At 48.0% G+C, this 26,773-nt stretch overlaps 1 protein-coding gene across 3 annotated transcripts in view; it reads left to right on the plus strand.

Annotated features, from left to right (window-relative positions):
- YPEL2 (yippee like 2) overlaps positions 1-26,773 on the plus strand; it is a 71,057-nt gene that overhangs the window by 11,450 nt on the left and 32,834 nt on the right. Inside the window, exons 1-2 of one of the 3 annotated variants that reach the window (XM_021067292.1) lie at positions 7,975-7,999; positions 12,824-13,137. In XM_021067292.1, coding sequence (XP_020922951.1) covers positions 13,021-13,137 — 117 coding nt within the window. In that variant the 5' untranslated portion in view covers positions 7,975-7,999; positions 12,824-13,020. Of the gene's footprint in view, positions 1-7,974; positions 8,000-12,188; positions 12,701-12,823; positions 13,138-26,773 lie in introns of those variants that run through there. The other 2 variants (XM_021067291.1, XM_003131686.6) reach the window with 2 other exon arrangements.

The raw sequence follows: 26,773 nt of genomic DNA on the forward strand, positions 1-26,773 counted from the left end.
TGAAGCTACTTGAGAAAAGGGGCGTGAACAAGCCGGGTCTGCAGGGGTGACAGGTTTGGAGTGGGGCAGGAGGGTCATGAGAAGATAAGGAGAATTGAGCCCAGGTTCTTGGTGCCACCTAACGGGTTGGGCCTTGTCCTGGAGCCTGCTAGGAAACCACTGGAAGTTTTGAAACATGAGCGAGAGAGATGTGATCAGATTGTGCGGTATAAATAGAATTCTGGAATGGGCTGGAGAGGTAAGAGCTGAGTCAGGGAGCCCAGTTTAGGAAGCGATCACAGTAGCTCAGGGTGAGAGCGGGTAGGGCTCAATGCTGCAGGCAGTGACTGTGAGGACAGCAGTGGGAGAGGGTGGATTGTAGAGGCGCAGCCGACTGTCGAGGGGACAGATGGAGTGCGGCTTAGAAGGGAGAGCGAATAAAGGATGTTTTCCACTTGAGCAGCTGGGCTTCCAGGAGGAAGGAACAGAATTGGGGTGAAGGGGACAGGAACCAGGAGGAATGGGAAAGATGGTGCTGGCTTTGGGAGTTTGAAGGGCCTTCCTAAGAGCCAGACAGAGGCACCCTTTATTTTTTTAGGGCCTCACCTGCAGCATATGGAAGTCCCCAGGCTATGGATCGAATCGGAGCTGCAGCTGCCAGCCTGCACCACAGCTTACGGCAATGCCAGATCCTTATCCCAGTGAGTGAGGCCAAGGATCCAACCCACGTCCTCAGGGATACTAGTTGGCTTCTTTTTTTTTTTTTTTTTTTTTTTTTTTTTTTTGTCTTTTTGCCATTTCTTGGGCTGCTCCCGCGGCATATGGAGGTTCCCAGGCTAGGGGTCTAATCAGAGCTGTAGCCACTGGCCTACGCCAGAGCCACAGCAACTCGGGATCCGAGCCGCGTCTGCAACCTACACCACAGCTCACGGCAAGGCCGGATCGTTAACCCACTGAGCAAGGGCAGGGACCGAACCCGCAACCTCATGGTTCCTAGTCGGATTCGTTAACCACTGCGCCACAACGGGAACTCCCTAGTTGGCTTCTTAACCTGCTGAGCCACAGTGGGAACTCCCTTTAGAAAGGAATCCAAGATTCAGGAACAGGAGACAGAGGTTCAGAAAAACATGGATGTGAATGAGAATTTGCAGAGGTGCAGACAGTCAGCCACATGGTGGAAGCACCTCCGAGGAGGAGGAGGAGGAGGAGGAGGAGGAGAAGGATGGAAGAAGAGCAGCCAGGGAGATTGAGACTCAGCCAGAGAGACAGAAGAACCCAGAGAGGCAAGATGGGGCCCATAAGGGAGAGTTTCAGGGAAAAAGCAGCCCACAAGAGAGCTGAATGCAGCACCAGAGCCAAAGAGTGTTAGCATTCAAAAGTATGAGTGTTTGGACTTGGCATGTTGGAGGCTGCCCATATTTCTGTTACTCAAAAGCCTGGTTGTGATAAATGATATTCATGGAGCATTGCCAGAAGGCTCTGTAGCTCTTCCATTCCTCTGGGGAGTCGATATCGCTGGATCCAGCCAGACTATCAGAAAGCCATGTTCTTGGGCTGCCCTGATTTGACCTCACGTAGAATCCTTTTTACAGAATTGTCTCCTGCAGCCACCCAGAAGAGAAATGTCTCCCAGAAAATCTGCATCCTGGGTGGAAGGGATGGACTGGGGGTTTGGGATTGGCATGTGCACACTGAGGTATATGGAATGTTTGGCAAATGGGGACCTGTCGTATATCCCGGAGAACTCTGCCCAGTATTCTCTGATCATCTATGCAGGAAAAGAATCTGAGAGAGAATGGTTATGTGTGTATGTATGACGGATCACTTTGTTATACAGCAGAAATTATCAACACCCTTGTAAATTAACTACACGTCAATAAAGCTTAAAACAAGAAAGAAAAAAAGAAAATCTGTATCCTGAACAACCAAGATGCTTTTATTTCAGGAAGTTCCTGCTGTGGCAAAGTGGGTTAAGGATCCGGCTTTGCTGTGGCATAAGTTTCAACTGCGGCTTGGATTTGATCCCTGGTGTAGGAACTTCCATACGCCCTGGGTTTGGCCATTAATAATAATAATAATAATAAAGGATGCTTTTATTGCGAGGAAATATAAACCTTATAGCTGCTTCTATTTTTTCTTTCCCTTCTTGGTTACTGGGGAACTTGGCACTTGAAATTCAATAAATATTTATCACTTTAATGGCATGCGTTTCTGTGTCCTAGCTCTTTTGTTCTTTCATTCCTCCTACTCTAATTTCCTAATCTGTTTTAATTAATGTTGTATTGTTTATGTTTTTGCCAGCCACCTTAAATCCTTTTTGGATCTCATATAAATCTATAAGAAAAAGAAGGAAACCGTTGATGAACTTGAGCCAAGTGTCCTTGGTAATGAGTCTTCAGAGTATTTTTGGTTGAAATTATAGAAACAACCCAAGGTAATATCTAGTCTCTTCATAGGGGGCAAGCAACAGCTACGTCTATGTAATGTCTAGTAAATTACATGCAAGTTGCAGAATATTCAAGGGGAAGTGCCTCTTCTCTTTGCAGATGTTCTAACAGATGTAAGCCTCACATGGGGGGCCTCCCAGGCAGAATGCTGAACTAAGGGCCATGTGGTAAATATATTGCTTTGCTAACAGAAGTTGCAAAGCACCATCCAGCAGCCATCTCTGAGTGGACTCGGAGAAACTGGCATATTCTGTGACCTAGCTGAAATCAAGGTCTTAACAGAATGAAGCTTGGCAAATGGGTCCTCAGCTCTGGGGCAGGGTTCAACTGGCAGAGACATCAGTACAACATGAAATCAGGACTTTAAGAGGAGAAGGAATCCTAGACATCATGTAGGATTATCATCTGATAGGCAGTCCTCCTGAAATCAAGACTAGGCCCTGTATCCTGGGAAGTGATGAAGGGTTGGTTTTGTTTATGAAGGAGAGTGGTTTCTTGAATATCCAAACTGGTTTTTATTATCCACTGGATGGATTCGAAATACCACCTCGGTCCAGAGCTATACAGTGGTTAACTTTGAAGCAATGGCATTGCTTTTCCTCCTGTGTGTCTCGCACATTAGCTTGTGGCAGTTTTAATAGGGAAGTTTCAGTGACGTTTGCAGCAGTGGCCCCATCCTGGGATTAGTCGAGTCCATGCAGACCACAGAGGTAACTTCCACTGCACTGAGTGCTGGAGTTTTGTTTGGAATGACATTTGCAATAATGTCAGATCCCCAACTAAGCCATAAAAACCTACGTCAACCACAGGATACCTTTAAGTGGATTAATTTAGGCCTAACCCTCTAACCACCATGAGTCAACCTGGCAGACAGGGAGCACGGCTCAGTTTAGGTCTTGGGAATAGGAATGGTTCCTGTGCTTTTTCTCTCTTGCTGGTAAGGATGATCACAGCTAATCAAGTTTATGAAGCACTAACCATGGGCCGGGTGCTGTGCGGAATGCTTCGCTTGCATTGTGTCCCTGGATGCTTTGGTCTCCTTCATGAGGTAGGCCCTGTTATTCCCTTTCAGGCAACTTGCCCAGTGGTGATGTAGTGAGTGAGACGAACCAAGACAGACTCCAAGTCCATCTGTCTCTAATCCTGTCCCCATCACCAGTGGACGACACCGCCACCCACTTCTCTTATGCTCTTATGTGGCAGCCCAGGGAAACCCTGGTCTGGGTCCAGGATTCTGGTGAGATTAGGAAGTGGGGAAGGATGACTGTCCTCTTGGGATAGAGGCTTTGCACAACCATTCTATCTCTTTTTTTCTGTCTCCAGTCCCAGAATGGCTCACCTGTCCCCTCTCCACTGCCACCTAGGCATTGCCTCCAATCAGGGCTTCTCTTTTTCTTCCTGGAACAGACTCCCCAGTCATGTCCCTACCTTCCTGTCCTTAAAGCCAGCATAAAGTCCAGTTCAGGCTTTTAAGAGTTTCTAGAAGTAAGAGATGACAAGGCTGGAAAATGGTTAAGGTGTTACTCCAACAGGTATGTATTATACGCTACTGAGCTGTACGATGCTGCAGCATTGTTCATGTCAACCGTGTAAATGTGAAATGGGCATGGATGCCAAAACCAGGCTTTTGATCAACACCTAGGACTCCTGTAGCCTGGAAGAACTGTAGTTCTGGGCATTTCAGGACGGGATCTGAGTGGGGCTGTGCATTCGGGGAGAATAGAGTTCCATGGGGTTGGAGTCCCTGCGCCCTGCCTCATTACTGGCAGGGGGAGGGGAGGGTCTCCGTCATGTCTGCTACCCACTCCGGTGTGGGGGGCTGGTCAGGTCCTCAACCCAAGGGGAAGCCGGGGGAGTTCAGTTCAGCAGTGGCCACACCTATGTGCTCTGTGCTGCCAAGCTCAGGGGGTACAGAAATGACGAAAATCTGGTCCCCACACTCGGTGCTTACTTCTGGTAGAGGATACAGAGGCAGGAAAGGATAATTTCAGTTGTTGGTTTTTTTTCTTTTTTTCTTTTTAGAGGGTCACACCCACGGCATATGGAGGTTCCCAGTCTAGGGGTCCAGTCGGAGCCACAGCTGCTGGCCTATGTCACAGCCACAGCAACATGGGATCCAAGCTGCGTCTGCGACCAACAGCACAGCTCACAGCAATGCTGGATCCTTAACCCCACTGAGCGAGGCCAGGGATCGAACCTGCGGCCTCATGGTTCTCAGTCGGGTTTGTTTCTGCTGCACCATGATAGGAACACCAATAATTTCAGTTTTAATTGGGTAAATGTTAAGGAGGAAGTGAGCACAGAGGAGGGGCCAGTAAGTCTGGTGTTGAAGGGGTGTTTGAGCTGAGTTCTTTTTTTCCTCTAGTCCTTGCCCATGGCATGTGGAAGTTCCTAGGCCAGGGCTTGAACCCACGCCACAGCACTGCCCCAAGCCACAGCAGTGACAACGCTAGGCCACCAGGGAAGTCTGGAGTTGAGTCTTTTTTTGGGGAGGGGGTGTCTTTTTTTTTTGTCTTTTTTCAGGGCCACACCCATGGCATTTGGAGGTTCCCAGGCTAGGGGTTTGAATTGGAGCTGTAGTTGCCGGCCTACACCACAGGCACAGCAGCACAGGATCCGAGCTGCGTCTGCGACGCATACCACAGCTCACGGCAATACCAGATCCTTAACCCACTGAGCAAGGCCAGGGATGGAACCTGCGACCTCATGGTTACTAGTCGTGTTCGTTAACCACTGAGCCACGATGGGAACTCCTGAGTTGAGTCTTAATGGACAAGTAAGGGTGTGAGGAGAGGTGGGAAGAATGTGTCAGGCTGAGGGAATAAATAGCATCCATAAAACCGTGCGAACCGTGGAAGGGTGAAATGCAGGTGTGGGGTATTAGGGGGAACTACAGAGAGTTTGGTTGCTGAGTCTGGGCACTTAGGAGACCCTTAAATGTCAGTTCCAAAAACGGAGTATAGAGTGGTGTGGTAGAGGTGAGTCTGAAGCTAGTCAGTGGTAGATGGTGTCAGTGGTAGATGGTCGTTGGCAGTAGTATACACTTGGAATTTATTGTGTGCTTACTACACACCAGGTGCATATGCTGAGTACTTTGTATGTATTAGCTTAGTTAATTCCCACAAGAGCCCCATGAGATTTTGATATGTGTTCCTAGATTTTGATGAGGCGAACAGGGGCCAGAGAGGTTAAGTAATTTGTTCAAGGTCACACAGAACTCAGATTTGAAACCCTCAAGTCTGGTTCCTGAACCCATTTTTTTTTTTTTTTTTTTTTTTTTTTAGGGCCATACCTGTGGCATATGGAAGTTCCTATGCTAGGGGTTGAATCAGAGCTGCAGCTGCCAGCCTACACCACAGCCACAGCAATGCCAGGCCTGAGAAGCTTCTGCAGCCTCAAGGTGATGCCACATCCTGAACCCACTGAGCAGGGCCAGGGATCGAACCCACATCCTCATGGATACTAGTTGAGTTTGTTAGCACTGAGCCACAATGGGAACTCCTGCAGCTTTTTTTTCCCTTTTATAAATTGAGTTATAATTAACATAAAATATATTAATTTCAGGTGTACAGCATGGCAATTTGGTGTTTTTATGCATTATAAAATGATCACCTGTTACTGTCATCACCATACAAAGTTATTACAATATTGTTGACCATATTCCCTCTGTGTACATTTCATCCTCATGACTCATTTTATAGCTGGAAGTTTGTACTTCACCTGTTTCATCTCCTCTCTGGCAACCACCTTTTTTTTTCTCTGTAACTCTGATTCTGTTTCTGTTTCATTATGTTTATTCATTTGCTTTATTTTTTTAGACACATAAGTAAAATCATGGCATTTGTTTTTCTCTGTCTGACTTTTTTACCTTGCGTAATACCCTTCAGGTTTAACTATATGGCCACAGATGACAAAATATCATTTTTTTCTGTGGCTGAGTAATATTCTATTGTATCTAATGTATCCATCTTTATTCATCTGTTGATATCACTTGGGTCGCTTCCATATGTTGGCTATTGTAAATAGTGCTGCAGTGAACATAGGGGTACATAGAGCTTTTTGAATTACTATTTTTGTTTTCTTCAGATAAATACCCAGAACCTACCGGCTTACCCATGCCCCATAATGGTCAGGTCTGTTATTTCTTCCTCTCTTCCTCCCTCCTTCCTCCCCTCCCTCCCCGACCCCATTCCTTTCTGCTGTGCCTGTGGCACATGGAAGTTTTCATACCAAGGATTGAACCTGTGCCACAGCAGTGACCCAAGCTGCTGCAGTGACGACGCTGGATCCTGTGCACCTAGGAGAACTCTATATCTGCTTTTAAAACTCATAACACTGGAGTTTCCATTGTGGCGCAGCAGAAGCGAATCCGACTAGTATCCTTGAGGATGAGGATTCGGTCCCTGGCCCCGATCAGTGGGTTGGAGATCCGGTATTGCCATGAGCTGTGGTGTAGGTTGCAGACTTGGCTCGGATCTGGTGTTGCTGTGGCTGTGGTGTGGGCTTGCAGCTTCAGCTCTACTTTGACCCCTAGCCTGGGAACCTCCATAATGCTGTGGGTGTGGCTCCCCCCAAAAAAAAGGCAACCGCCCCAGTAGCACAGGCTCAAGTGCAGAGGATGGACTTAACAGGTAAAGGAGGCTCAGGGTTCTGTCAGGGCTGTGTGCCTCCAAAATGCTGTGTTCCTGGCAGTGCTTTAGGGCCTTTGGGAAAATGGCCTCTGGGGAGGCTGCCTCTTAGAAGTACCTCAGTAGCAATTAGGAGAAAACTCCTATGAATTCTCCAGTGTCATCACCACCTCCTCTCACCTTGAGAAGAGAATTCTGGGTTTGGAGAAATGTCATCCCAGTAGTACCCTTTCTAGTGCTTGATGGCAAGCTAGGGAGTAGTAATGGAGGTGCAGGCAAACTATGGCTGTCTCTTGGAACTCTTGGGCCTCCTTTATCTTCTTTTTAAGCAGCAACATTTTTTTTTTTAAATTCATTGGCCATTAAAAATAGCAATAGCTAGGAGTTCCCATTTTGGCCCAGTAGAAATGAATCTGACTAGTATCCATGAGGACACGAGTTCGATTCCTGGCCCTGGTCAGTGGGTTAAGGATCTGGCGTTGCCATGAACTGTGGTGTAGGTCTCAGATGCAGCTTGAATCCCGAGTTGCTGTGGCTGTGGCATAGGCTGACAGCTGTAGCTCTGTTTCGACCCCTAGCCTGGGAACCTCCACATGCCTTGGGTACAGCCCTAAAAAGCAAAAAAAGAAAAAAAAAAAGAGCTACAACTTTGGTGTGTTTTATGTGCCAGCACCATGTATGCACTACTTACATCCTCTCATTGAGTCCTCATAACCCTGTGTATGTTAGTATTATTAGAATTGGGGAAGCGGCGGATCAGAGTGGTTGAATAGCTTGCCAAAGTCACTCAGCTAGAAAAGAGTAGAACTGGTTTCTGATTCCAGAGCTCACTTCTTTTCCAGACAGTCTTTGCCTACCCTCTTCCAAAACATCCCGCAAAACCAACACCACTGAGGCACATCCAGGGAAGGTCCGGTCCTATGGCTGGAGGTGTCACTTCCCCTGGTGAGTTCCGCCTTTGCAGTTTCTCTGGCTCTCTGTGTGGCTCAGCCTTGTTTCCACATCACTTACTGAGTTCCGTCATGATCTAAAGCATCCGTTCCTCCTACCCCTCTCTCCTGGGGACACTCAGAAGGTTCTGTTTTGAGTTCACCTGCAGTTGTGGCTCCTGGTGGGAAAGGCCAGACTGAGGGGCTGGTTTGCTGTGTGCTCCCTGTGAGGCTGGTTGTCAAAGCGGTGAATCTTAGGTCTTTGTTTTTAATCATAATAGTTCACATCTTTTCTTTCCATGCTGATCCGCGGGAACCAGCTGGGGGTGGTAGCAAATCTTGCCTTAATTTCCGCTGTGATGGATTATTACTTCACTTAAAATGGTGTTTAATTTGTACATGTGCCCTAAGGCTTTTAAATATCAAGCTCATTTGATTATCACTGGAAATCAATTTAGACTTGCAATATGTTCAACGAGTTGGACTCCAGAAGCCCCATGGAGCCTGTGGCCCCATTAACAGGTATCAGAGTCCAAAAATTAAAATGTGCTGAGTTCTGCAGCAGCCCCATACTCTTAATTTCTTTCTTCAAAAAAGTCTATTTTATCCTTCTCCTAATTTTGTTCTTAAAAAAAATCTATTTAATCTTTCTCCTAAAAACCGACTTCTTTTAAAGAGAAGCAGCTTTTAATATTTCCTTTAAAAGGGAAGAAGACCATAATAGGTTATTATTTTTCAGTCCCTAGCTCTTTTCTTCTCACTCAGCCTTCTCACAGGCACAAGGACCTCCTCCCTCTCGATCCTGCTTCACCTTGCTTGCCACTTTCCCACTCATTCTTTTTTTTTTTTTTTGCTATTTTAGGGCCCCACTCTTGGTATATGGAGGTTCTCCAGCTAGGGGTCTAATCAGAGCTGTAGCCGCTGGCCTACACCACAGCCACAGCAATGCTGGATCTGAGCCGCATCTGCCACCCACAGCAACGCTGGATCCTTAACCCACTGAGTGAGGTCAGGGATCGAACCTGCATCCTCATGGATACTAGTTGGGTTCATTAACTGCTGAGCCGCTAAGGGAACTCCCTCCCCCCTCATTCTTTGTTTGCCCTGTACCAGTTGAACAAGATTCCTATTTCAGCCTGCCACCTTTTTCTTTCTGTTCTTCTCGGGGAAGGAGCCACTTTTGTGGATGCCTATGAATTCTTACGAAAGAGGAAGAGGAGCAGAGTGACTGTAGAGCAGAGTCCAAGGCCTGCCATCTAGCAGGCTTTTCAAGCACCCGGCAGCCTGAGATGTTGCCTGGGATATTACTTACATGGTCCATTTTTCTCATTTTTTACCCTTTTTTTTTTTTTTTTTTTAAATTTTTGATCTTTTTAGGGGCCCACTCGAGGCATATGGAAGTTCCCAGGCTGAGGATTGAATCGGAGCTACAGTTGCTGGCCTACGCCACAACCACAGAAGCGCAGGATCTGAGCAGAGTTTGCAACCTACACTGCTGCTCACAGCAGTGCCGGATCCTTACCCCACTGAGCCAGGCCAGGGATTGAACCTATGTCCTCATGGATATAATCAGGTTCATTACTGCTGAGCCATAATGGGAATTCCCCATTTTTCTCTTTTAAGTTCAGAGCTGTGGTGTCTGATGCATGTGTTTGTGTTTTTATGTGACACACTCATGTTTCATGCTGACTCTGAATGCTGATTCCTCAGAAGGTGGCTTCGAATACATTTTGAGATTGAGATTTGAAACTGAACATAACCAGAAACCCCTGCCCTGTGAACTTTTTTTGGGGTTTCCTCCTGAAGAGAAGTGAGAGAAGAAATAATTCTGCTCTGGGGAAATGCATAATTTAGAAGCTGTCTGCATGGGTAAGAAAACAGACTCTGTGGCTCTCTGTAAACGCAGACTGGCAGCCAGGGCTCGTTGTTTCCTTTGCTTCCCTCAGTGTTTGTATAAGGCGGATGGGGCCGGAGCTCCTCCTGCTCCGAACTGGGCAGCCGAGGCTGTGGACCTCAGAGGCGGCTGGCCTGCGGCAGGCCTCCCGCTCACATCCCCTGCCTCGGTCTTTTCCTGTTTCTGACCCTCTGACCTATCACCCCTTCCTCTCCTGGAGATGCTGTTTTGCCTGAGAGCGGAACAGGAGTACTGGGGAGTGGAAGGGTTTTCCAGGAAGCCCCAGGCGAAGTACTTTGCTCTTTGCTACCACCTGGAACACTGCAACTCCCAACAGCATTGGTCTACCACGGGCTTTGGCTCTGACCCCTCTCCTTATGAGTGAGTGTGCCTCGGGTGAGGATACCAAGGCAAAGCTGGGAGGTTAATTCTTTTCTTTTTTTTTTTTTTCCACTTTAAAAAAAAATTAAAGTATCGTTGATTTACAGTGTTCTGTCAATTTTTGCTGTACAGTAAAGCGACTCAGTCATCTTCTTCTTCTCATATTAGCTTCCATCACGTTCTAACACAGGAGATCGGATAAAGCTCCCTGTGCTGTCTGGTAGGCCTTCATTGCTTGTCCATTCTAAATGTAATAGTTTGCATCTACTAACCCCAAACTCCCGGTCCATCCCACTCCCTCCCCCTTGGCATCCACAAGTCTTCGAGTCTGTTTCTGCTCTGTAGACAGGATCATTTTTTATCACATTTTAGATACCACATATAGGTGATAACTTGTGGTATTTGTCTTTCTGTTTCTCTTACTGACTTACCTTAGTACGAGAATCTCTAGTTGCATTCATGTTGCTGCACATGGTATTATTTCATTCTTTTTTTTTCCTTTTTACAGCTGAGTAGTATTCCGTTGTGCATTATACGTACCACATCTTCTTAATCCATTCATCTGCTGATGGACATTAGGTTGTTTCCATGTCTTGGCTGCTGTGAACAGTGCTGCTGTGAACATAGGGGTGTGTGTATCTTTTTGATTGTAGTTTCGTCCGGATGTATGACCAGGGCTGGCATGACTGGTTTATATGGTGGTTCTATATTTAGTTTTCTGAGGAACTTCCATACTGTTTTCCATAGTGGTTGTACCAGTTTACCTTCCCACCAGCAGTGTAGGAGGGTACCCTTTTCTGGGGAGGTTAATTCTCACCTCCCTATCCTTCTGTAATGTTTCTGTATTGTTCCGTGTAATTACACATTTTTAAAATAAGCAGTGGGAGACCGAGCGGGGAAGACCTTATGCCTGGGTCCCTGTAGATCTGAATCCCTTCAACAGTTGGTCATGTGTAATTGGTCATCCCGGACATGGGGCTTGCTTGGCTCAGCTGCTCAAGGGACATGCAGGGTAAGGGATAGAGACCATTGCTGTCCTTCAGCCTCATGCTGGCCAGTGGTGTTGGCCACTCAGGAAGATACACAGGGTCCCCAGGGTATGGTGGCCTTCAGTGACGCCATGGGGGGGAGGATGCTGGGGAGAAGGACGGCTTCCCTGCAGAAGATTCGGTTCCAGGGAGCTTTAGAGGACTGTGATTTGCAGGCTTTCTCTAAACATCCAGACGGATCTCAGGCATAATCCAGCCAGGAAGGTCTGATTTTGTTTATCTTCCTCCCCTGCCTCTCTAAATAATTTTATCTTCAAAGCATGAGACAGGCATTAATTAACGCTCTGGCTCTCCTGGGAGGTAGGCAAGTGGGAACAGCATCCCCGTTAGTGAGGCCCAGGGAATAGGTAGGTCCAGAAGCCTCAGGTATGTGAGTCACAGAGAAGTGGAGCGGGTCTTAGACCTTGGGGTTTTTGCCCTCAGACCTTCACGTGGACATACCCTGGGAGTCACCCCTTTTTCTCAGTGTCCTTGTTTCCCGTTACCATAAAAGAGCTGAGGCTATGGTAGGAGAAATGTTTGTACTGTGGCATGAGTAATGGAAAGTTTGGGGGTTGAAGAGAAATTCTGGTAAGACTCACCATCACTGTGAATTTTAGGTGCAAGAGGTTGATTATGCCACTAGTTTCATTCATTTGCTAAAAAAAAAAAAAAAAAAAAAAAAAAAAGTGGGAGTTCCCATTGTGACTCAGTGGGTTAAGCACTTGACAGTTATCTCTCTGAGGATGTAGGTTCAATCCCTGGCCTCGCTTAGCAGGTTCAGGATCCAGTGTTGCAGCAAGTTGTGGCATAGGTTGCAGATGCGCTCAGATCTGGTGGTACTGTGGCAGTGGCGGAGGCTGGCAGCTGCAGCTCCCATTCGACCCTAGCCTGGGAACTTCCATATGCCATGGGTGCGGCCATGAAACAAAATGCCAAACAACTCCTTTGGGCAAGGTGTTAACAAAAAGAACTTCTCCTCCCAGAAGGACTAGCTACCATGAGGGACCTTGCTGGCTGTATCGCATGCTTCGTTCATACACAGAGTGGTGTGGGGTTTGTTGACTCTGCAGGGGGTGGTTTCAAGTGCTGGAGGACTGCTGGCATCTGGAAATGGATGAGAAATCTACTTGTGACTGTTGATGTAGTGAATGCCTAGAGACTGTTTTAGCCTTTTATCTTGGTTGGCTCAGGAGAAGGAGGCCCTTAGGGATTGTCTCCCTGGGGCTGTAGGCAGCATATCTTTAAGCCTTTTCCAGAGCTCCCTAGGAAGGGTGATCATGCCACTTGGCTGGATGTTGGTAGGGTAGCTCCTGAGAGCCCTGAGTTGATACTGAACCTCCAGCTCTGGAACTGCAGCAATGCTGGGATCTCCACTGGTTTCTTTCTAATTCCCTGGGCATCTTGGCACAGTGTAAGAACAGAGAAAGGGGTCATTTTATCTTGTAAAGACTCCTCTCCCTCTTGGGTGGCAGTTGGACTCAGCTTGCTTTGTAGGAAGATCAGCTAATCATAGTCCCTTATCTTGGCACTGCAGGCTGCTGAGAACCAGCCCTCGACCTCTGCTTGAGGGTCCTTCCTCTGAAGACATCACCAGCGTGTGGAGCCTGCCCCACACCCACCCCCTGCCAAACCACGGCCTTTACCTGTGTCTTCCGGTGTTTCCCGTGCGACCCATCCTGTGGGAGTGCCTCGTGGGCTGCCCCGGAGTTCACCCCACGCTCAGCAGCACCAATGGTGAAGATGACAAGATCCAAGACTTTCCAGGCATATCTGCCCTCATGCCACCGGACCTACAGCTGCATTCACTGCAGAGCCCACTTGGCCAATCATGATGAACTTATTTCCAAGGTACCTTCTGGCTCTTGGGTTTGCAGATGTTCACAAACTCTCCCAAAGGGCCTGGGGCATTTGTCCTCCCATTTTTGGTCCGGGGAAGGGGGGCTGACCCTCATGGCTGTCTCACTCAACTGAGAAATAACTTGGAGTTGGAGGGAGAGTGTACGGGAGTTCAGTTTGTCCCTTTGGAAAGTAGATGTCATCCCTGTTGGAGGCTGTGGGGATTGGTGGCTCGCAGGCTGGAGGGGAGAAGCAAGAGCTGAGGGCTGATTGGAGCCATGCGCTCAGCTCGCGTGGCCTGGGTTGGCCGGTGAGTGTGGTGTCAGGGGCCGCCTGTCTGCAAAGGAGTTCTAAGAACGGTGGGATCTTGTAGGAGGGGTTATTGGCTGACATGAGAGAGGGGATATATTGCTTTTGCAGCCCCCACGGAAAGTTACCAGATGATTTATTTACTAAATGGATGGCCTTTGGAAGGGACCATAAGTGGCTTGGTGCAGAGCTGACCCACTGGCTTGTGGGGACCTTTGGGGACTTCTCCATGAGTTCACGTGGCATGACATTTAGTCACAAGCAGAAGAAATAGCGGGGCCCTATTTTCCCTGAAGAGCCAACTGTGTCCTCAATTTGGGGTGAGGGGTTATTAGTAAATAAATAAACCTGATGCCCGAGTGGGACAATCCAGGCACCGGTTCCTTCAGGCAGCATTCTCAGGGGGGCTACCGCCTGCCTGGCGCTAAGTTCCCAAGGAGGAGAATCAGCTTTACGAGGCTGTGTGCAAGGGAGAAAGAGCTCACGGGGGCCTTTGCTCTTTCAGAAGCATCCTTCATCCGAACCTGCGCCTCATGCCGTTAAAAAAAGGAAAGAAACAAACCTTTATGCAGGCTCTGACCAAGTTAAACCAAAAAAGTCTTCTCGATCTGTTGACAAGAACGGCTAGAAAAGGTGGCTTGACCTCCCCTGCCTCTGGCCGGGTCACTCCAGCCCGAGAGGGAGGAGGGAATCCACCGTTTCAGGACAGTCCTGTCCAGCTGGCTGGTTTGACAGGAAGTGGAGAGGGCTGCTTGAACAAGCACTTGGGGGAGTGGGGAGTCTCAAATCAGGACGGCGGATGGAACTCCTCCTTCTCGGCCTCTTCCAGGGTTCTAGGGTTACCACAGAGCTTGAACCCGAGAGCCCTCAGAGCCTTGGCCTCTGGCCCACTTTCCCTTCTCTAGGTTTCTGCTAAAATTCTCCTCTATGCTGTTTGTGCTCCAGCCAGCCCCCCGGCTTCCTTTCCTACCAACTAACTCATCTTGTCTCAGATTTCTCTTGAATCTGCTGGGAACCCTTTGAGTCTGGACGTTTGGATGTGGGGAGGCTGTGTCAGTGAGGGGAGAGAGGAGTCAGCCCTCTTTGCTTTGGAAGGGGGCCTGCAAATGTGAGTTTTGGAGGGGAAATGTGAGTTGTCCCGTTTCTGGAAATCTTCCGAGAAAGTGGAAGCCAAGACATTTTTTTAATAGCAGGAAGAAGTGCTATCCATGTATCCTAAGAAATGGAGGTAACAATAAACTAGGCGCCTGCTGTGTCCTCAAAAGCGGCTACCTAACACTTTCGAAGTATTATCTCACTTAACCCTCGTAAGACGCCTTTAAAGTAAGTGATGCTAGTTCTCTATTATATGGGTGGAGAAGTTGAGACTCATACAGGTTGTCTAAGAATCCGATCTTGAGTTCTCAATGAAGAGATGGCCGTGACTTTGAGTGTCTCCAAGAAGGGTTTCCCAGAGTTCCCGTCATGGCGCAGTGGTTAACAAATCTGGCTAGGAACCATGAGGTTGCAGGTTCGATCCCTGGCCTTTCTCGGTGGGTTAAGGATCTGCCGTTGCCATGAGCTGTGGTGTAGGTCGCAGATGCGGCTTGGATCCTGCATTGCTGTGGCTCTGGTGTAGGCTGGAGGCTACAGCTCCGATTCGACCCCTAGCCTGGGAACCTCCATATGCCACAGGAGTGGCCCTAGAAAAGACAGGGAAAAAAAAAAGGGGGGTTTCCGAAAGAGGTGGTATTTGAGCTGGGCCTTGGAAGATGGGCAGAAGAGACTATATGGGGATGGGGATGGCCTTCGGAGTTGGTGTCTTGCCTCTTTGGTCTGGTGTACAGGGCCTTGGATGAGCTTTTGCATTCGGGCCCCTGCTGTTTCCTTGCCTTATGTTCCAACCACTTGGGAAGTAGGCACCGGTCCTGAATGTGCAGGGAGGGCATCGCAGGCCCCTGTGCCAAAAGCGTCCCTTTTTCTCGACCTCCTTCCTCTCTCCCAGGAGCTCTTACGCATCCTTGTCCTCCTGGGGCCAAGTCCTACGAAAACCTGACCCAGGCAAGCAAGTGATCAAATAAACAATTGGCTCTTGAGCCTTGGGAGAGGACGAGTGACAAGCAAAAAAAGATGGTTGGCCTCATGGGCTGCTCCTTCCTGCCCCTTCTGGGGCAGAGAGGCTCCTTCACAAGTCCAGGCCAAAGTCAGCATGGGCTTCAATTTCATGGGCTATAACGGGTGCACAGATGGGGTGCATTAGAGCTTGATGATTTAAAGAGTTGGGTTAAATGCCTGACTGTGGGGAAAGAGTGAGGGAACGGTGGCTGGCATTGCACAAAGATTCCTTTATTTCATTCCACAGCCACCCCCGGCGTTAAATAATCTATAGATTCTTATGCAGGTCCGCTTAATGGAAAGATCACTGGCCCAGCCCCCCCTCCTTGGAAAATAGGCCTTTCTTTTCATTTTGTTTCTCTCTTCCATTTAAGAAAGTTCAGGGAGAGAATGTTTCTCCTGTTCTCCCCTCTTGACATAATCTCCTATGCGGTTTCAGAATCCACCCAGTGGGAGTCAGGAGCTGGGAAGCAGCTAACTGGAGCAGCAGTGTAATTAAATGATACTTTGTGTTTGTAACAGAGCCTTTCATATGGAAGCTTGACATTCCATTGTTTGGTTTTGGGGGCTTTTTTTTGTTTTGTTTTTAAAGTGAGTCTGCCTTCATTATGGAGAAGGCGACACAAAAGTCCAGAGAACGAAAGCTCAGAGGACATGACCATCAGAGAACTGGGAACAGAATCCGGACTTCAGGCACCCTTATCCTCGTGGCTAAGCCTCCGTGGAAATGTGCAGTTGCAAAGTCTTAAACAATTAGCGTCTGTACTGATACGGCGGTGGGAAGCCTCCTGGACTAGGCTTTCCATCCTCTCGGCTTGCTCGAGATTCTTAGAGGCCTGGATGCCTGGGATCCGCTGTCCAACCTTTTGAGTCTCAGTTTCTCACTAATAAAATGAATAAGGTAGTATGTGCTGTGTCTAATGACTAGTAGTTCCACTGATTGTGTGCTTCCCGTGTGCCATTGCCCAAGCAGTCCTAGGAGGTAGGTCTGTCTTATTTGAGTGGGGTGGGGGGTGGTGGGGGGAGCAGGTTTACCTCACTGGGTTGTTATGAGGCTGGATGAGCTCATGGACGTGTGGGTGGTTTGCAAGTCACAAAGCTCTATGCACATATAAAGTAGACCTTTTGCTTCCCTTGGCCTTGATGGCAAAAAAAAAAAAAAAAAAAAAAAAAAAAAAGCAAGGAGCTGGGGGCAGAGGGGATTGTTACTGCCTGATACTAAGCAAATTTAGTTTAGCCAAGACAGTTTCACTTTAGGACCTGGAGCACAGGGGCTGGATTTAAAGAGGATAAGGCCATGGAAGAGAAGGACAGCCAAGCAGGGTGTGTTGGCAGAAAGGTAACAGCATTTGCTTTGTAGGACGCTAGAGGGTGCGGGGAGGGGGTGCTTTTTGAATTGATGACAGAACTATCTAGGGAATGTGCTGAGGCCTCCCACAATCTCTTTCTTGGGGGGCGGGGGGTGTTGTGGTCTAAATACTGAAGTGTTTGCACGCAGAGGTATTTTGAGTTGGCACGAGGAATGGCTCATGCTGTTGTTTCTCACTTAATGGTGCAAGTCTCAGTATAAAAATATACTTGGGTTATAAAAAATAATAATTTCCACGGGAACCATTAGCTGCCCCCAGTGAGAACCATCTACATGCTCATTTCAGGGGATGCTATCTGGATCTTCACAAGATTTTCCACAAAAACCTTTCTGTCTGTACTCCTTCCCTTGTCCCCGTCCTGCTAAGCCCTTTGGTGGCATGGCAAGCAGGCCTTTGACGAGTGGTGAGTTGACAAATCTATCATGAACCCCCTCTGGGGATGCTGGCTTCCTTTTCCAGACACAGGCTGCTCTCAGTGCCCCAGGGGCCTTCAAGGGTCGGAGGCCTCAGAGTGGGCAACTCTGACTAACCTGAGGTTCCACAGCCTCCAGGCCGGGCGTCTCTACCTCACACCCCTCAACCGAGCTGTGTGAAGAGCTGGGCCTCCTTTTTTTTTTTTTTTTTTTTTTTTTTTTTTTTACTTTTTTTTTTTTTTTTTTTTTTTTTTTTTTTGTCTTTTTGTCTTTGTTGTTGTTGCTATTTCTTGGGCCGCTCCGCGGCATATGGAGGTTCCAGGCTAGGGATGAATCGGAGCTGTAGCCACCGGCCTACGCCAGAGCCACAGCAACGCGGGATCCGAGCCGCGTCTGCAACCTACACCACAGCTCACGGCAACGCTGGATCGTTAACCCACTGAGCAAGGGCAGGGACCGAACCCGCAACCTCATGGTTCCTAGTCGGATTCGCTAACCACTGCGCCACGACGGGAACTCCTGGGCCTCCTTTTGAGGCTGCAGCCCAACAAGGAGGCAGGTTCTTTTTGTTCCCTGTGGGGTTCCGTTGGGATTACCGTGGTGGCATTTTGGCTTTCCCTTCCTGCCTAGACATCAGCTGCAGCAGTGCTTTGAGAAAAACGATGATCAGAAAGCCGCTCTGAAGCCTGAAGGCTTGTGTTGATCTGAGAGCGCGCCCCCTCTGCCCTCGCTCGGCCTCTCACCTCCGCTTCTGAGCACGAGTGTTCTGCCCCATGACTCTCGAGAAAACTTGTACCCCCAGCACGATGACCTAGAGGCTGTGGACAAAGAGGGGACACTGTCCTGGCCTGTCACCTCTACCTGATAGGGATTTGCTCATCTTCATTCCTGCCACCCACCAGCTTATCTTTAACGTGCCTTAAAACTAACTCTCCAAAATATTAGTGCAAGTTTTAATGTCCTGAAAAAGTCACGTAAAAGATAAACACGGGAACGGAATTTCTTTTTCTCCAGGTGCCCTGGAAAAAGGTTACAGTGAGCCTCAGATTGTATTAGTTGTGTCAGTGACCACGGCATCACACTAAGCAGTGCAATTCCTAAAGAACATATACAGTAAGATGTGGCTGCTAAAGACAGTTCTGTGAGCACATCAAAATATATGTTACACAGTCATTTTATTAACCGAGGGGTGTTTTCGTATCTGGTGGATGATGATCATTTTTACAAAAAGCAGAATTCAGTAAAATTAGTATTTCTATTCTAGCAGGAGGGGGAAAAGCCAGATTGCATGTAAACCTATAAATGTCTGTCTCATTAAAAGTGACCTTTTTTGTTTCTAAATAGTGGGGACCCAGGATGAGAGTGATTGATGAGTTTTAAGAAACAAAAAGTTAACAACAGCCATCACTGTAGGACGTATATCATAGTGGGTGCCTTTGCTTCTTTTGCAGTGTTTGGAAAACACTATTGTGTGTTTGTCTGTTGCCTAAAGAGCATTTCTGAGACGCAGTAAAGGCAGAAGTGATAAATTATGGAAGAGTTCCAACAGAAGCCAATAAGCCCAGTTTAAAAACACAGTCAATCAATTTAGCTTTTCTTAAAGAAAAGTGCATATCCAACCTGAAATTACTTACTTCTTTTCCCCCAACTATTTGATCTTTGAAAGCCCTAATGTCCTGCTAATGAAGTGTTAGTTCTGGAGGTATGCAAATGAGCGATCTGTTGGCCAGCCAGGAGGGGTGACAGGTGAACCATGTCTATATAGCAGTGCCCCGCAGAGAGGAATATGTTGAGGCTGTAGTGTTTCTTGGTGAAAAGAAGCTTATGTTATCTTCTCCCCCTGGGGACTGAGATTGAATCAAGTCAGTGAGATAAGCCATCATTTAGGCTGGTATAATTTATATAGCATAGTTATTCAAAGTTGGGACCACTTTAACTAGATCTCAGAGGCCTCTGGTTCTGTGGGTATCACACACTGCCTCGTGGGTGGTGGCAGTGGGGACTGTGCCCATCATGTGCTCTTTTGTCTCATTGGCTCCGTTCTATCATTGTACAAGTACCATATACACACTGTGAGTACGTATGTATGGGGGATGGGGGCACTATACTGGATATTATGATATTAGAATATTACCCTCAAGGAGTTCCTGTCGTGGCGCAGTGGTTAATGAATCTGTCTAGGAACCATGAGGTTGCGGGTTCGGTCCCTGCCCTTGCTCAGTGGGTTAACGATCCGGCGTTGCCGTGAGCTGTGGTGTAGGTTGCAGACGCGGCTCGGATCCCGCGTTGCTGTGGCTCTGGCGTAGGCCGGTAGCTACGGCTCTGATTCAATCCCTAGCCTGGGAACCTCCATATGCCGTGGGAGCGGCCCAAAGAAGTAGAAAAAAGAAAAAAAAAAAAAAAAGAATATTGCCCTCAAGAAATTTATCCTCAAAACTTTCTCTCTAGTTTGGGAAATAATAGGTTCGTAAGTCATCCCTTCTCCTTTTTTTCTTGGCTGGTTTTTTTGTTTGTTTGTTTTGTTTTTTTGTTTTTTTTTTTTGTTTTTGGCAGCAAATGGAAGTTCCTGAGCTGCAGCTGCAATCTATGCCATAGCTATGGCCATGCCGGATCCTTAACCCACTGCACCACAGCAGGAACGCCCTCCTTTTTTCTTTAGGATAAATTTAACACAAAATCTTCACATATGTGTAGATCCTGAGATGCTACAACAAATTTAAACTAGGTAGATCAACACGATCCAAATGGTTTCCAAGAAACCATTATTACGGTGGGTAAATGGCCATTTTACTGTCCATATTGTGCCACAAAACCCTACTCTTTGTTTCTGAATTTGAAAGCTAGTCATCCAGAGCAGGGAGCCAGTCGACTTCTATAGACACAACGTGTCCGCAGTCACTTTCATCAGAGAGCCAGTGTTCGGCTTGGTTTCCAAGGCCTTGGTGTACAGGCTCTTTATTGTAGGTTCCAGCCTGAGTCTTCAGAGAAAGGAGATGCTGCTCACTCACATAGCGTGTCTCTATGGGGTGAATGGTGTGAGTTCCCACAGCTGTAGGGTTCCCTGGTGAAGGACTCATAAGGATGCTTTCTTATGGGTCAACCATTAGGTCCCATCTGATTGTGCTTCCTTCTTTATATCTTCAGTTATAGGTTATCTGTTCTGCTGGTCTTCAAGTTATTCCCCAGGTCGTTAAGGCTGACTATAAATAGTTGTAATTTTGGTGTCCTGGCTGAGGGAGGTGAGCTCAGGGTCTTCCTGCTCTGCCGTTTTGGCCAGTCCCCCAGAAATCGTCCCTTCATGAAACATGTGCAATTCGACCCTCTGTATCCATGGTCCCACATCCAAGGATTCAACCAACAGTGGATCGAAAACAGCCAGGGGAAAAAAAAATTCCAGAAAGTTCCAAAAAGCCAAACTTGAATTTGCCGCCTGCATGCTGGCAGCTGTTTATGTAACATTTACATTGTGTATGAGGAGTTAAAAGTCATCTAGAAATGATTTCACACACAGTGGTTTCTATGCACGTACTGTGCCATTTTATGTAGGAGACTTGAAGAGTCTCGAATTCTGGTATTGGAGGTGGATTCTGGGAGGTGGATACAGTGGGATGACTCTACTTCATCTTTTGTTTACCTTAAAGCATTTATCACAGGGTAGCAATGAATGTATGTCTTCCGTCAGCCTGTGAGCTACTTGGGAAGATGATTGTGACGTCCTCTTTGTGTCTCTAGCACTTGTCATAGCTCCTGAAGACTGGTAAATGCTCACTGACTATCCGAGTAAACAATTATTAGTACTCTAAGATAGAGGCAGAATAAATGGCTCTTCATCTGGGGTCCATAGGCTAGCTTCAGGGGATCCCTGAAATTGTATGTTTAATTCCATGTGTATGTATATTTTTCTAAGGAGGGGTTCATGGATTTCATTAGGTTCTCAAAAGATTGTTGATCTAAAACCCCTTAGGATCCATCTGTTTAGAAACAGAAGTTCTGGGAAGGTATTTTCTTTTATTATTTTATTTTTGCTTTTTTAGGGCTGCACTCACGACACATGGAAGTTCCCAGGCGAGGGGTCACATCGGAGCTGCAGCTGCTGGCTTATACCACCGTCGCTGCCACACCAGATCCCCGACCCTCTAAGCAAGGCCAGGGATCCAACCGCATCCTCATGGATACAGGTCAGTTTTGTTTCTACCACATCACAACCAGAGCTCCTTAAAAGTTCTGGGAAGGTGGAAGTGACCCTGAAATGAACCTTGAAGGAAGAACCTAAACATGTAGAAATGGATGGGGAGCGGCAGGTCAAAAGAGCATCATAAAGAAGGGGAGGCCAGGAACGTTCTTTGGGGTTAAATCGAGGAACGTTGTGAAAACTGATGGAAAGAGCAGCCAGGCTGTCGGGAGAATAGAAATTCAGACTTTATCCTGCCGGCAGTTGGGTGCCACTGAGGACTTTGGAACAAGCAACGACATGACCAGAGCTTTGCTTTCAGGTGGCAGATGTCATGGTGTGGTGGGTGAACTGCCAAGGAAGAGACTGGAAATGAGGAACAGTGTCTGTGCACTGCGGTGATAGGCAGGTGTTCCAGGCACATGGTGATCCTGCAGTGCAGACTTGTTGACCGCTGCTTGGGAAAGAACTCCAAGCATTCTAGGGCTTAGAAACATGCCCTCTATCACTTAAAGCCATGAACAAGAGCAGTTGAGTTCAGGAAGTCACACTCTTTGGATGGGAGGCAGACCTGTCCCATCTTGTGAGAAATTCATGATCTAGGCATAAGTAGAATTGGTCACCAATATACTATCACAGTTGCTGCTCGGGACCAAGTCTAGTGAATCAATTGTGTTGTTTGCTGCAGACTGCAGGCAGCTGGAGCACACATCTGCTCAACTGTGGCCCTTTCTGTGTGGTTGCTTGAAATACCAAAAGGAAATGTTGACTTGAGCTATGAGGCATACCCTGAAAAGTAACTCTGTGGTTGGCAAATGCCTGGAAGCTTCCAGGCCAAAGATGGGTTTGTACATTCACGTCTCGGCATTCAGCAAGGACGCTGGTGACTGCAAGCTGGTGTTCCTTCTGAAAATCCAAGCTCTTTTCAGCAGAGTGTCCCCCCTGGGAAGCAAGATGCAGGAGCCCTGGCCCTATTTTGTGTGTGTGTGTGTGTGTGTGTGTGTGTGTGTGTGTGTGTGTCTTTTTGCCATTTCTTGGGCCGCTCCCGTGGCATATGGAGGTTCCCAGGCTAGGGGTCCAGTCGGAGCTGTAGCCACTGGCCTATGCCAGAGCCACAGCAACGCGCCAGAGCCACAGCAACTCGGGATCCGAGCCGCGTCTGCAACCTACACTGCAGCTCACGGCAACGCCGGATCGTTGAGCAGGGGCAGGGACCGAACCCGCAACCTCATGGTTCCTAGTCGGATTCGTTAACCACTTCGCCACGACGGGCCCTATGTTTTTATTTGAGCACCAGTACTCCCTAGGTCTCTGGAATGGTAGTGCGGTACCATGATGGCTTCGGCTGTTTGTATGTGGGGGTCTGACCAGAATATACCATCACATATCGATTCAGTGATATTTTTGTGTGTGTCTCAAACAACATGCCACCCCCTAGGCTGGGTGCTAGGGAGAGGGAGAAGCCAGCATGATTCCTAACACTCAGAGAGCCTGTGATCTTTGGGGTACATAGGAATGTAGGCTCATCGTGGACAGCAGGTGAGGTGGTGTTGGTGCCATGGAAAACACAGGAGGAAAAGTCTCCACAGCTGCTATGATCTACTATGTATTGAAGATCTATGAGTTCAGGACTATTTCAGGGTGGGGATTAAGTGACTTATCTAAGGCCATGGAGTACCAAGAAGCCACGCGGTTTATAGGTCTGTGTTCTCTTTATCCTGGCTTGAGCTAGGCAGTTCCTTTTGGCCTCGACTGTTTTCTGGATCTCAGTAATATTGATGGTAAACCCTACCCTTTCTCCCTTCCTATCATGTCTCTTGCCTGAAGAGTCTTTTTTTCTCTCTTCCCTTTCTACCCATTTTTGAAGACCAGGCTCTCCCTTTTCTTCACCCATCCATGTATGTTCTGGGAGGTCTTCCTGGGCTAGTAGGATTCTCTCCCTCCACTGAATGTCTGCAGCCCTCCCTGCCTGGTTGTTCATTTGGCAAATTAGTCATGACTGTCTGATAATAACACGGTCTGTGTTATTGTGGTTACATGGACTTTAATGTATAATCGTATAATCCGTAATGTATTATGTATAAGGTATAATTGTTTCCTAATAAGATTCTAAATGACCTAGAGTCATGGATGCTCTGAATTTTTTTAGAGCTGCAAGGAGCCTTTAAACCTGCATTTTTCTAGCTCTGCTCCTCATTTTACAGATTAGGAAACCAAGGCCTCCGAGAAACCCGAGTGCCTTTTGACTTTGTACTTTGCCACCTCCTCCCTGTCACCTCACCTACTGCCTTGCACATGACAGGTGCTTAAAAATGCTGGAGGCAGCCCTGGAGGGGAGGGCTGGCAGCAGGGGAATGAAAGTTTCAAACTGTGTGATCTCGGGCAAGACTTTCGCACTCTCAGGCGGTCCCTTTCGTCTCCCTCCAAATGAGACAGTCAGTGAGACTGTCAGCAAAGCTTCCTTCCACTTCCCCCATCCTCAGATTCCAGGAGAGCAGCAAAAGATGACACAAGGCAACATAACTCAGTATCAGAATACCTGGGCTCCAACCCTGCCTTCGTGCCCCAGGAGTTATGCAAGTTAAGTAATCTCTTGATGTCTTTGTGCCCTACTTGGGGAAATGGAATAATAGTCATCTTAGATACCGGTAAGATTTTTATGGCAATCAAGTACAGTAATCTGTATAAAGTACGTATCATAGTGCCTACTGCAAAGTACATGCTCCATAAATGTTGTTTTCTCTGGAGTTCCCTTCGTGGCTCAGTGGTTAATGAATCTGACTAGGAACCATGAGGTTGCGGGTTCGGTCCCTGGCCTCTCTCAGTGGGTTAAGGATCTGGCGTTGCCATGAGCTGTGGTGTGGGTTGCAGATGCGGTTCAGATCCTGCATTGCTGTGGCTCTGGCGTAGGCCAGCGGCTTCAGCTCCGATTAGACCCCTAGCCTGGGAACCTCCATATGCTGCGGGTGTGGCCCTAAAAAGACAAAAAAAAAAAAAAAATGTTATCTCTGAATATCATGAAGCAAAACTAAACAGAAAGTGGTGCTCAAACACAACCAGGCCCTGGCAGCCGTAACAGTTCTGGTATATTATTTACTTCTTCCTTTTTTGAGTCTCAGGGATAGCCTTTAGCTATAGCGTAGGTACCACGGTCTTCTGAGACCTCTGTTCAGTTTCTTGTTCCTTATAGTAATTCCAGAAGGACCAGCAGGTCTCTGGAGGTAATTAAAGAACAGCAGCAGCAGCTTCCATTCTGCTCTCGGGGGGCCTTACCTGCCAGTAGCTGGGAGGCCTCTCTGGAATTTAAAAGGAAAAGTCTGCCCCTGCCCTCTTCCCTTCTTATGGTTTATTTTTGCCTCTGAACCACACGTCAACTTGTGCAGAGTGAGACCTCAAAGTACCTTGACCACAGCAGCCCAGGCAGCTGGAGGAGGATTCTGGAGTGCTGGAGCAGTAGCTGAGAAAAGCTTGTCTCTTTGGTTCACCTTGTGATGCTTTGCGGTGGGGATGGGGCAAGGTTCTTTTGAATGACGCCATTTCTCTTATCTTTAAAAAATAAAACCAGTGGGAATGAACCCAGCTAGTATCCATGAGAATGCGGGTTCGATCCCTGGCCCCGCCTAGTGGGTTAAGGATCTGGCATGGCTCGGATTGGTAGGCCAGCAGCGGCAGCTCCAATTTGACCCCTAGCCTGGGAACTTCATATGCCACAGGTGCAGCCCTAAAAAGACAAAAAAATTTTAAAAATAAAAGTAGAATAAAAAACCAAACCAAAAAAGAACCTCTGTCTGATACCTTTGTTTCTAAAGCACTCAGCCAGCTCCTGAGGGGAGGGTTTGACCCGGTGACCCAGAATATTGTCTCTGGGGTCAGAGCTGCTTAGCCAAGGAGAACCTTAGCTCTCTGCTTCCCTGCCTGCCTATTGCTGGTAGCTGGACTGTGACTCAGGGAGGAGGAGGGCAGAGAGGGAGGAGAGCAAGAGAGGAGGAGACAGCTCCGCCAGCTGCTGCTAAAAACAACAACATCTAATCAGTCCATAAACTCCCTCCCCTCCAGACCACAGTGAGGTCAAGAGGCAGAGCAGGTGGCACTGGCTCCCGCCTCCCCCTCAGCCCTGACACCTTTGGGTCTTTGAAGGGACATTGTTATGATTGTCAAAAGGAAAATTGTCTATCTTTGGGGGGGGGGGGATCTGGGAAATTCCTTTTCTTCCCTGTTAGGACTGGTCCCACCAAGAGCATTCACTGTAACTTCAACTCTAACAGATAAATGAGGGGGCGGGGGTGGGGTGGGGAGAAGGCATTTCTTTGCCAAAAGAGAAGATCCTGGTCTGAATCCTCCTGCATTAAGCTGTCAGTTCCATGTTCAGGGAGCTCCTCTTACCTGTAAGATATTGGGGATACATGGGCAAACAGATGTGTGCCTTGCCCTCACCCAGCTTGTACCCAGAATCCTTTGGTTCCTGTAAAGCACCCCCCCATCTTAGAAGCAGCCAGTGGCAGCACAAGTGGGGGGCTCCATCCAGAGCCTGGTACCCAGGGTTGTCTGGGGCAGCTGAGAAGTCAACATTTCCATACTGCTTTCTCTCCGATTTGCCTGGCGTTTATCACATGAGATGCCCAGATGTGTGCAGCGTTCCCCCCCACTGCCTCTGCCCTCTCCTGCCGTGTCAGCCCCAGCTGTGAAACTGCCAGCTGGGCTCTCAGAGCTCAAGGGGGCCAGTGAATCAGACTCGCTGTTCTCTGATGTGTCTTTGAAGGAATGTCTGCTCTTCAGACCAGGCTTCTCACCATTGGGTGGTGGCTGCTTTGCTGGCTTTTGCTTTTCCCACAGCCGGTCCCTCCCCCTCGCTTGCCCAGTGTTCCAGAGGACAGGTAGAACCTCGAGGAGTCCTTTAAGGTTCACCCCAAACATGGTCACCCAGGAAACCTAAGAAGAGAGGAAGTGAGAAAAACCCTGCTTCGTGGAGCTTCTTTAAGCTCCAAGTCTCTGTGTTTCTTGACCCTCCCCTTAGCAGGGGAAAGGAAAAAAAGCAAAGTGCATCTGTGGGGGACGAAAGCCCCTCCCAGTCTGTCTCCTCTATAAAAACAACAGGCCAGTCTGCCCGGGGTCCCGTGGGGCAGGTGTTGGCTAAGGAAGGAAAGCCGATAAGATAAGGTCTGACAAATCTAGGTCACCAGGCTGCTGCCAAGCACCTGTGTGACCGGTCACCTTGAAACTGACAGGATGGACTTTTGTTCAGGGCACAGACTAGCTGACTTCCCAGCCAGTCTGCGGAAGGCACAGTCTAG

This window comes from Sus scrofa, chromosome 12 (genome assembly GCF_000003025.6).
Source record: "Sus scrofa isolate TJ Tabasco breed Duroc chromosome 12, Sscrofa11.1, whole genome shotgun sequence".
NCBI lineage: Eukaryota > Metazoa > Chordata > Mammalia > Artiodactyla > Suidae > Sus > Sus scrofa.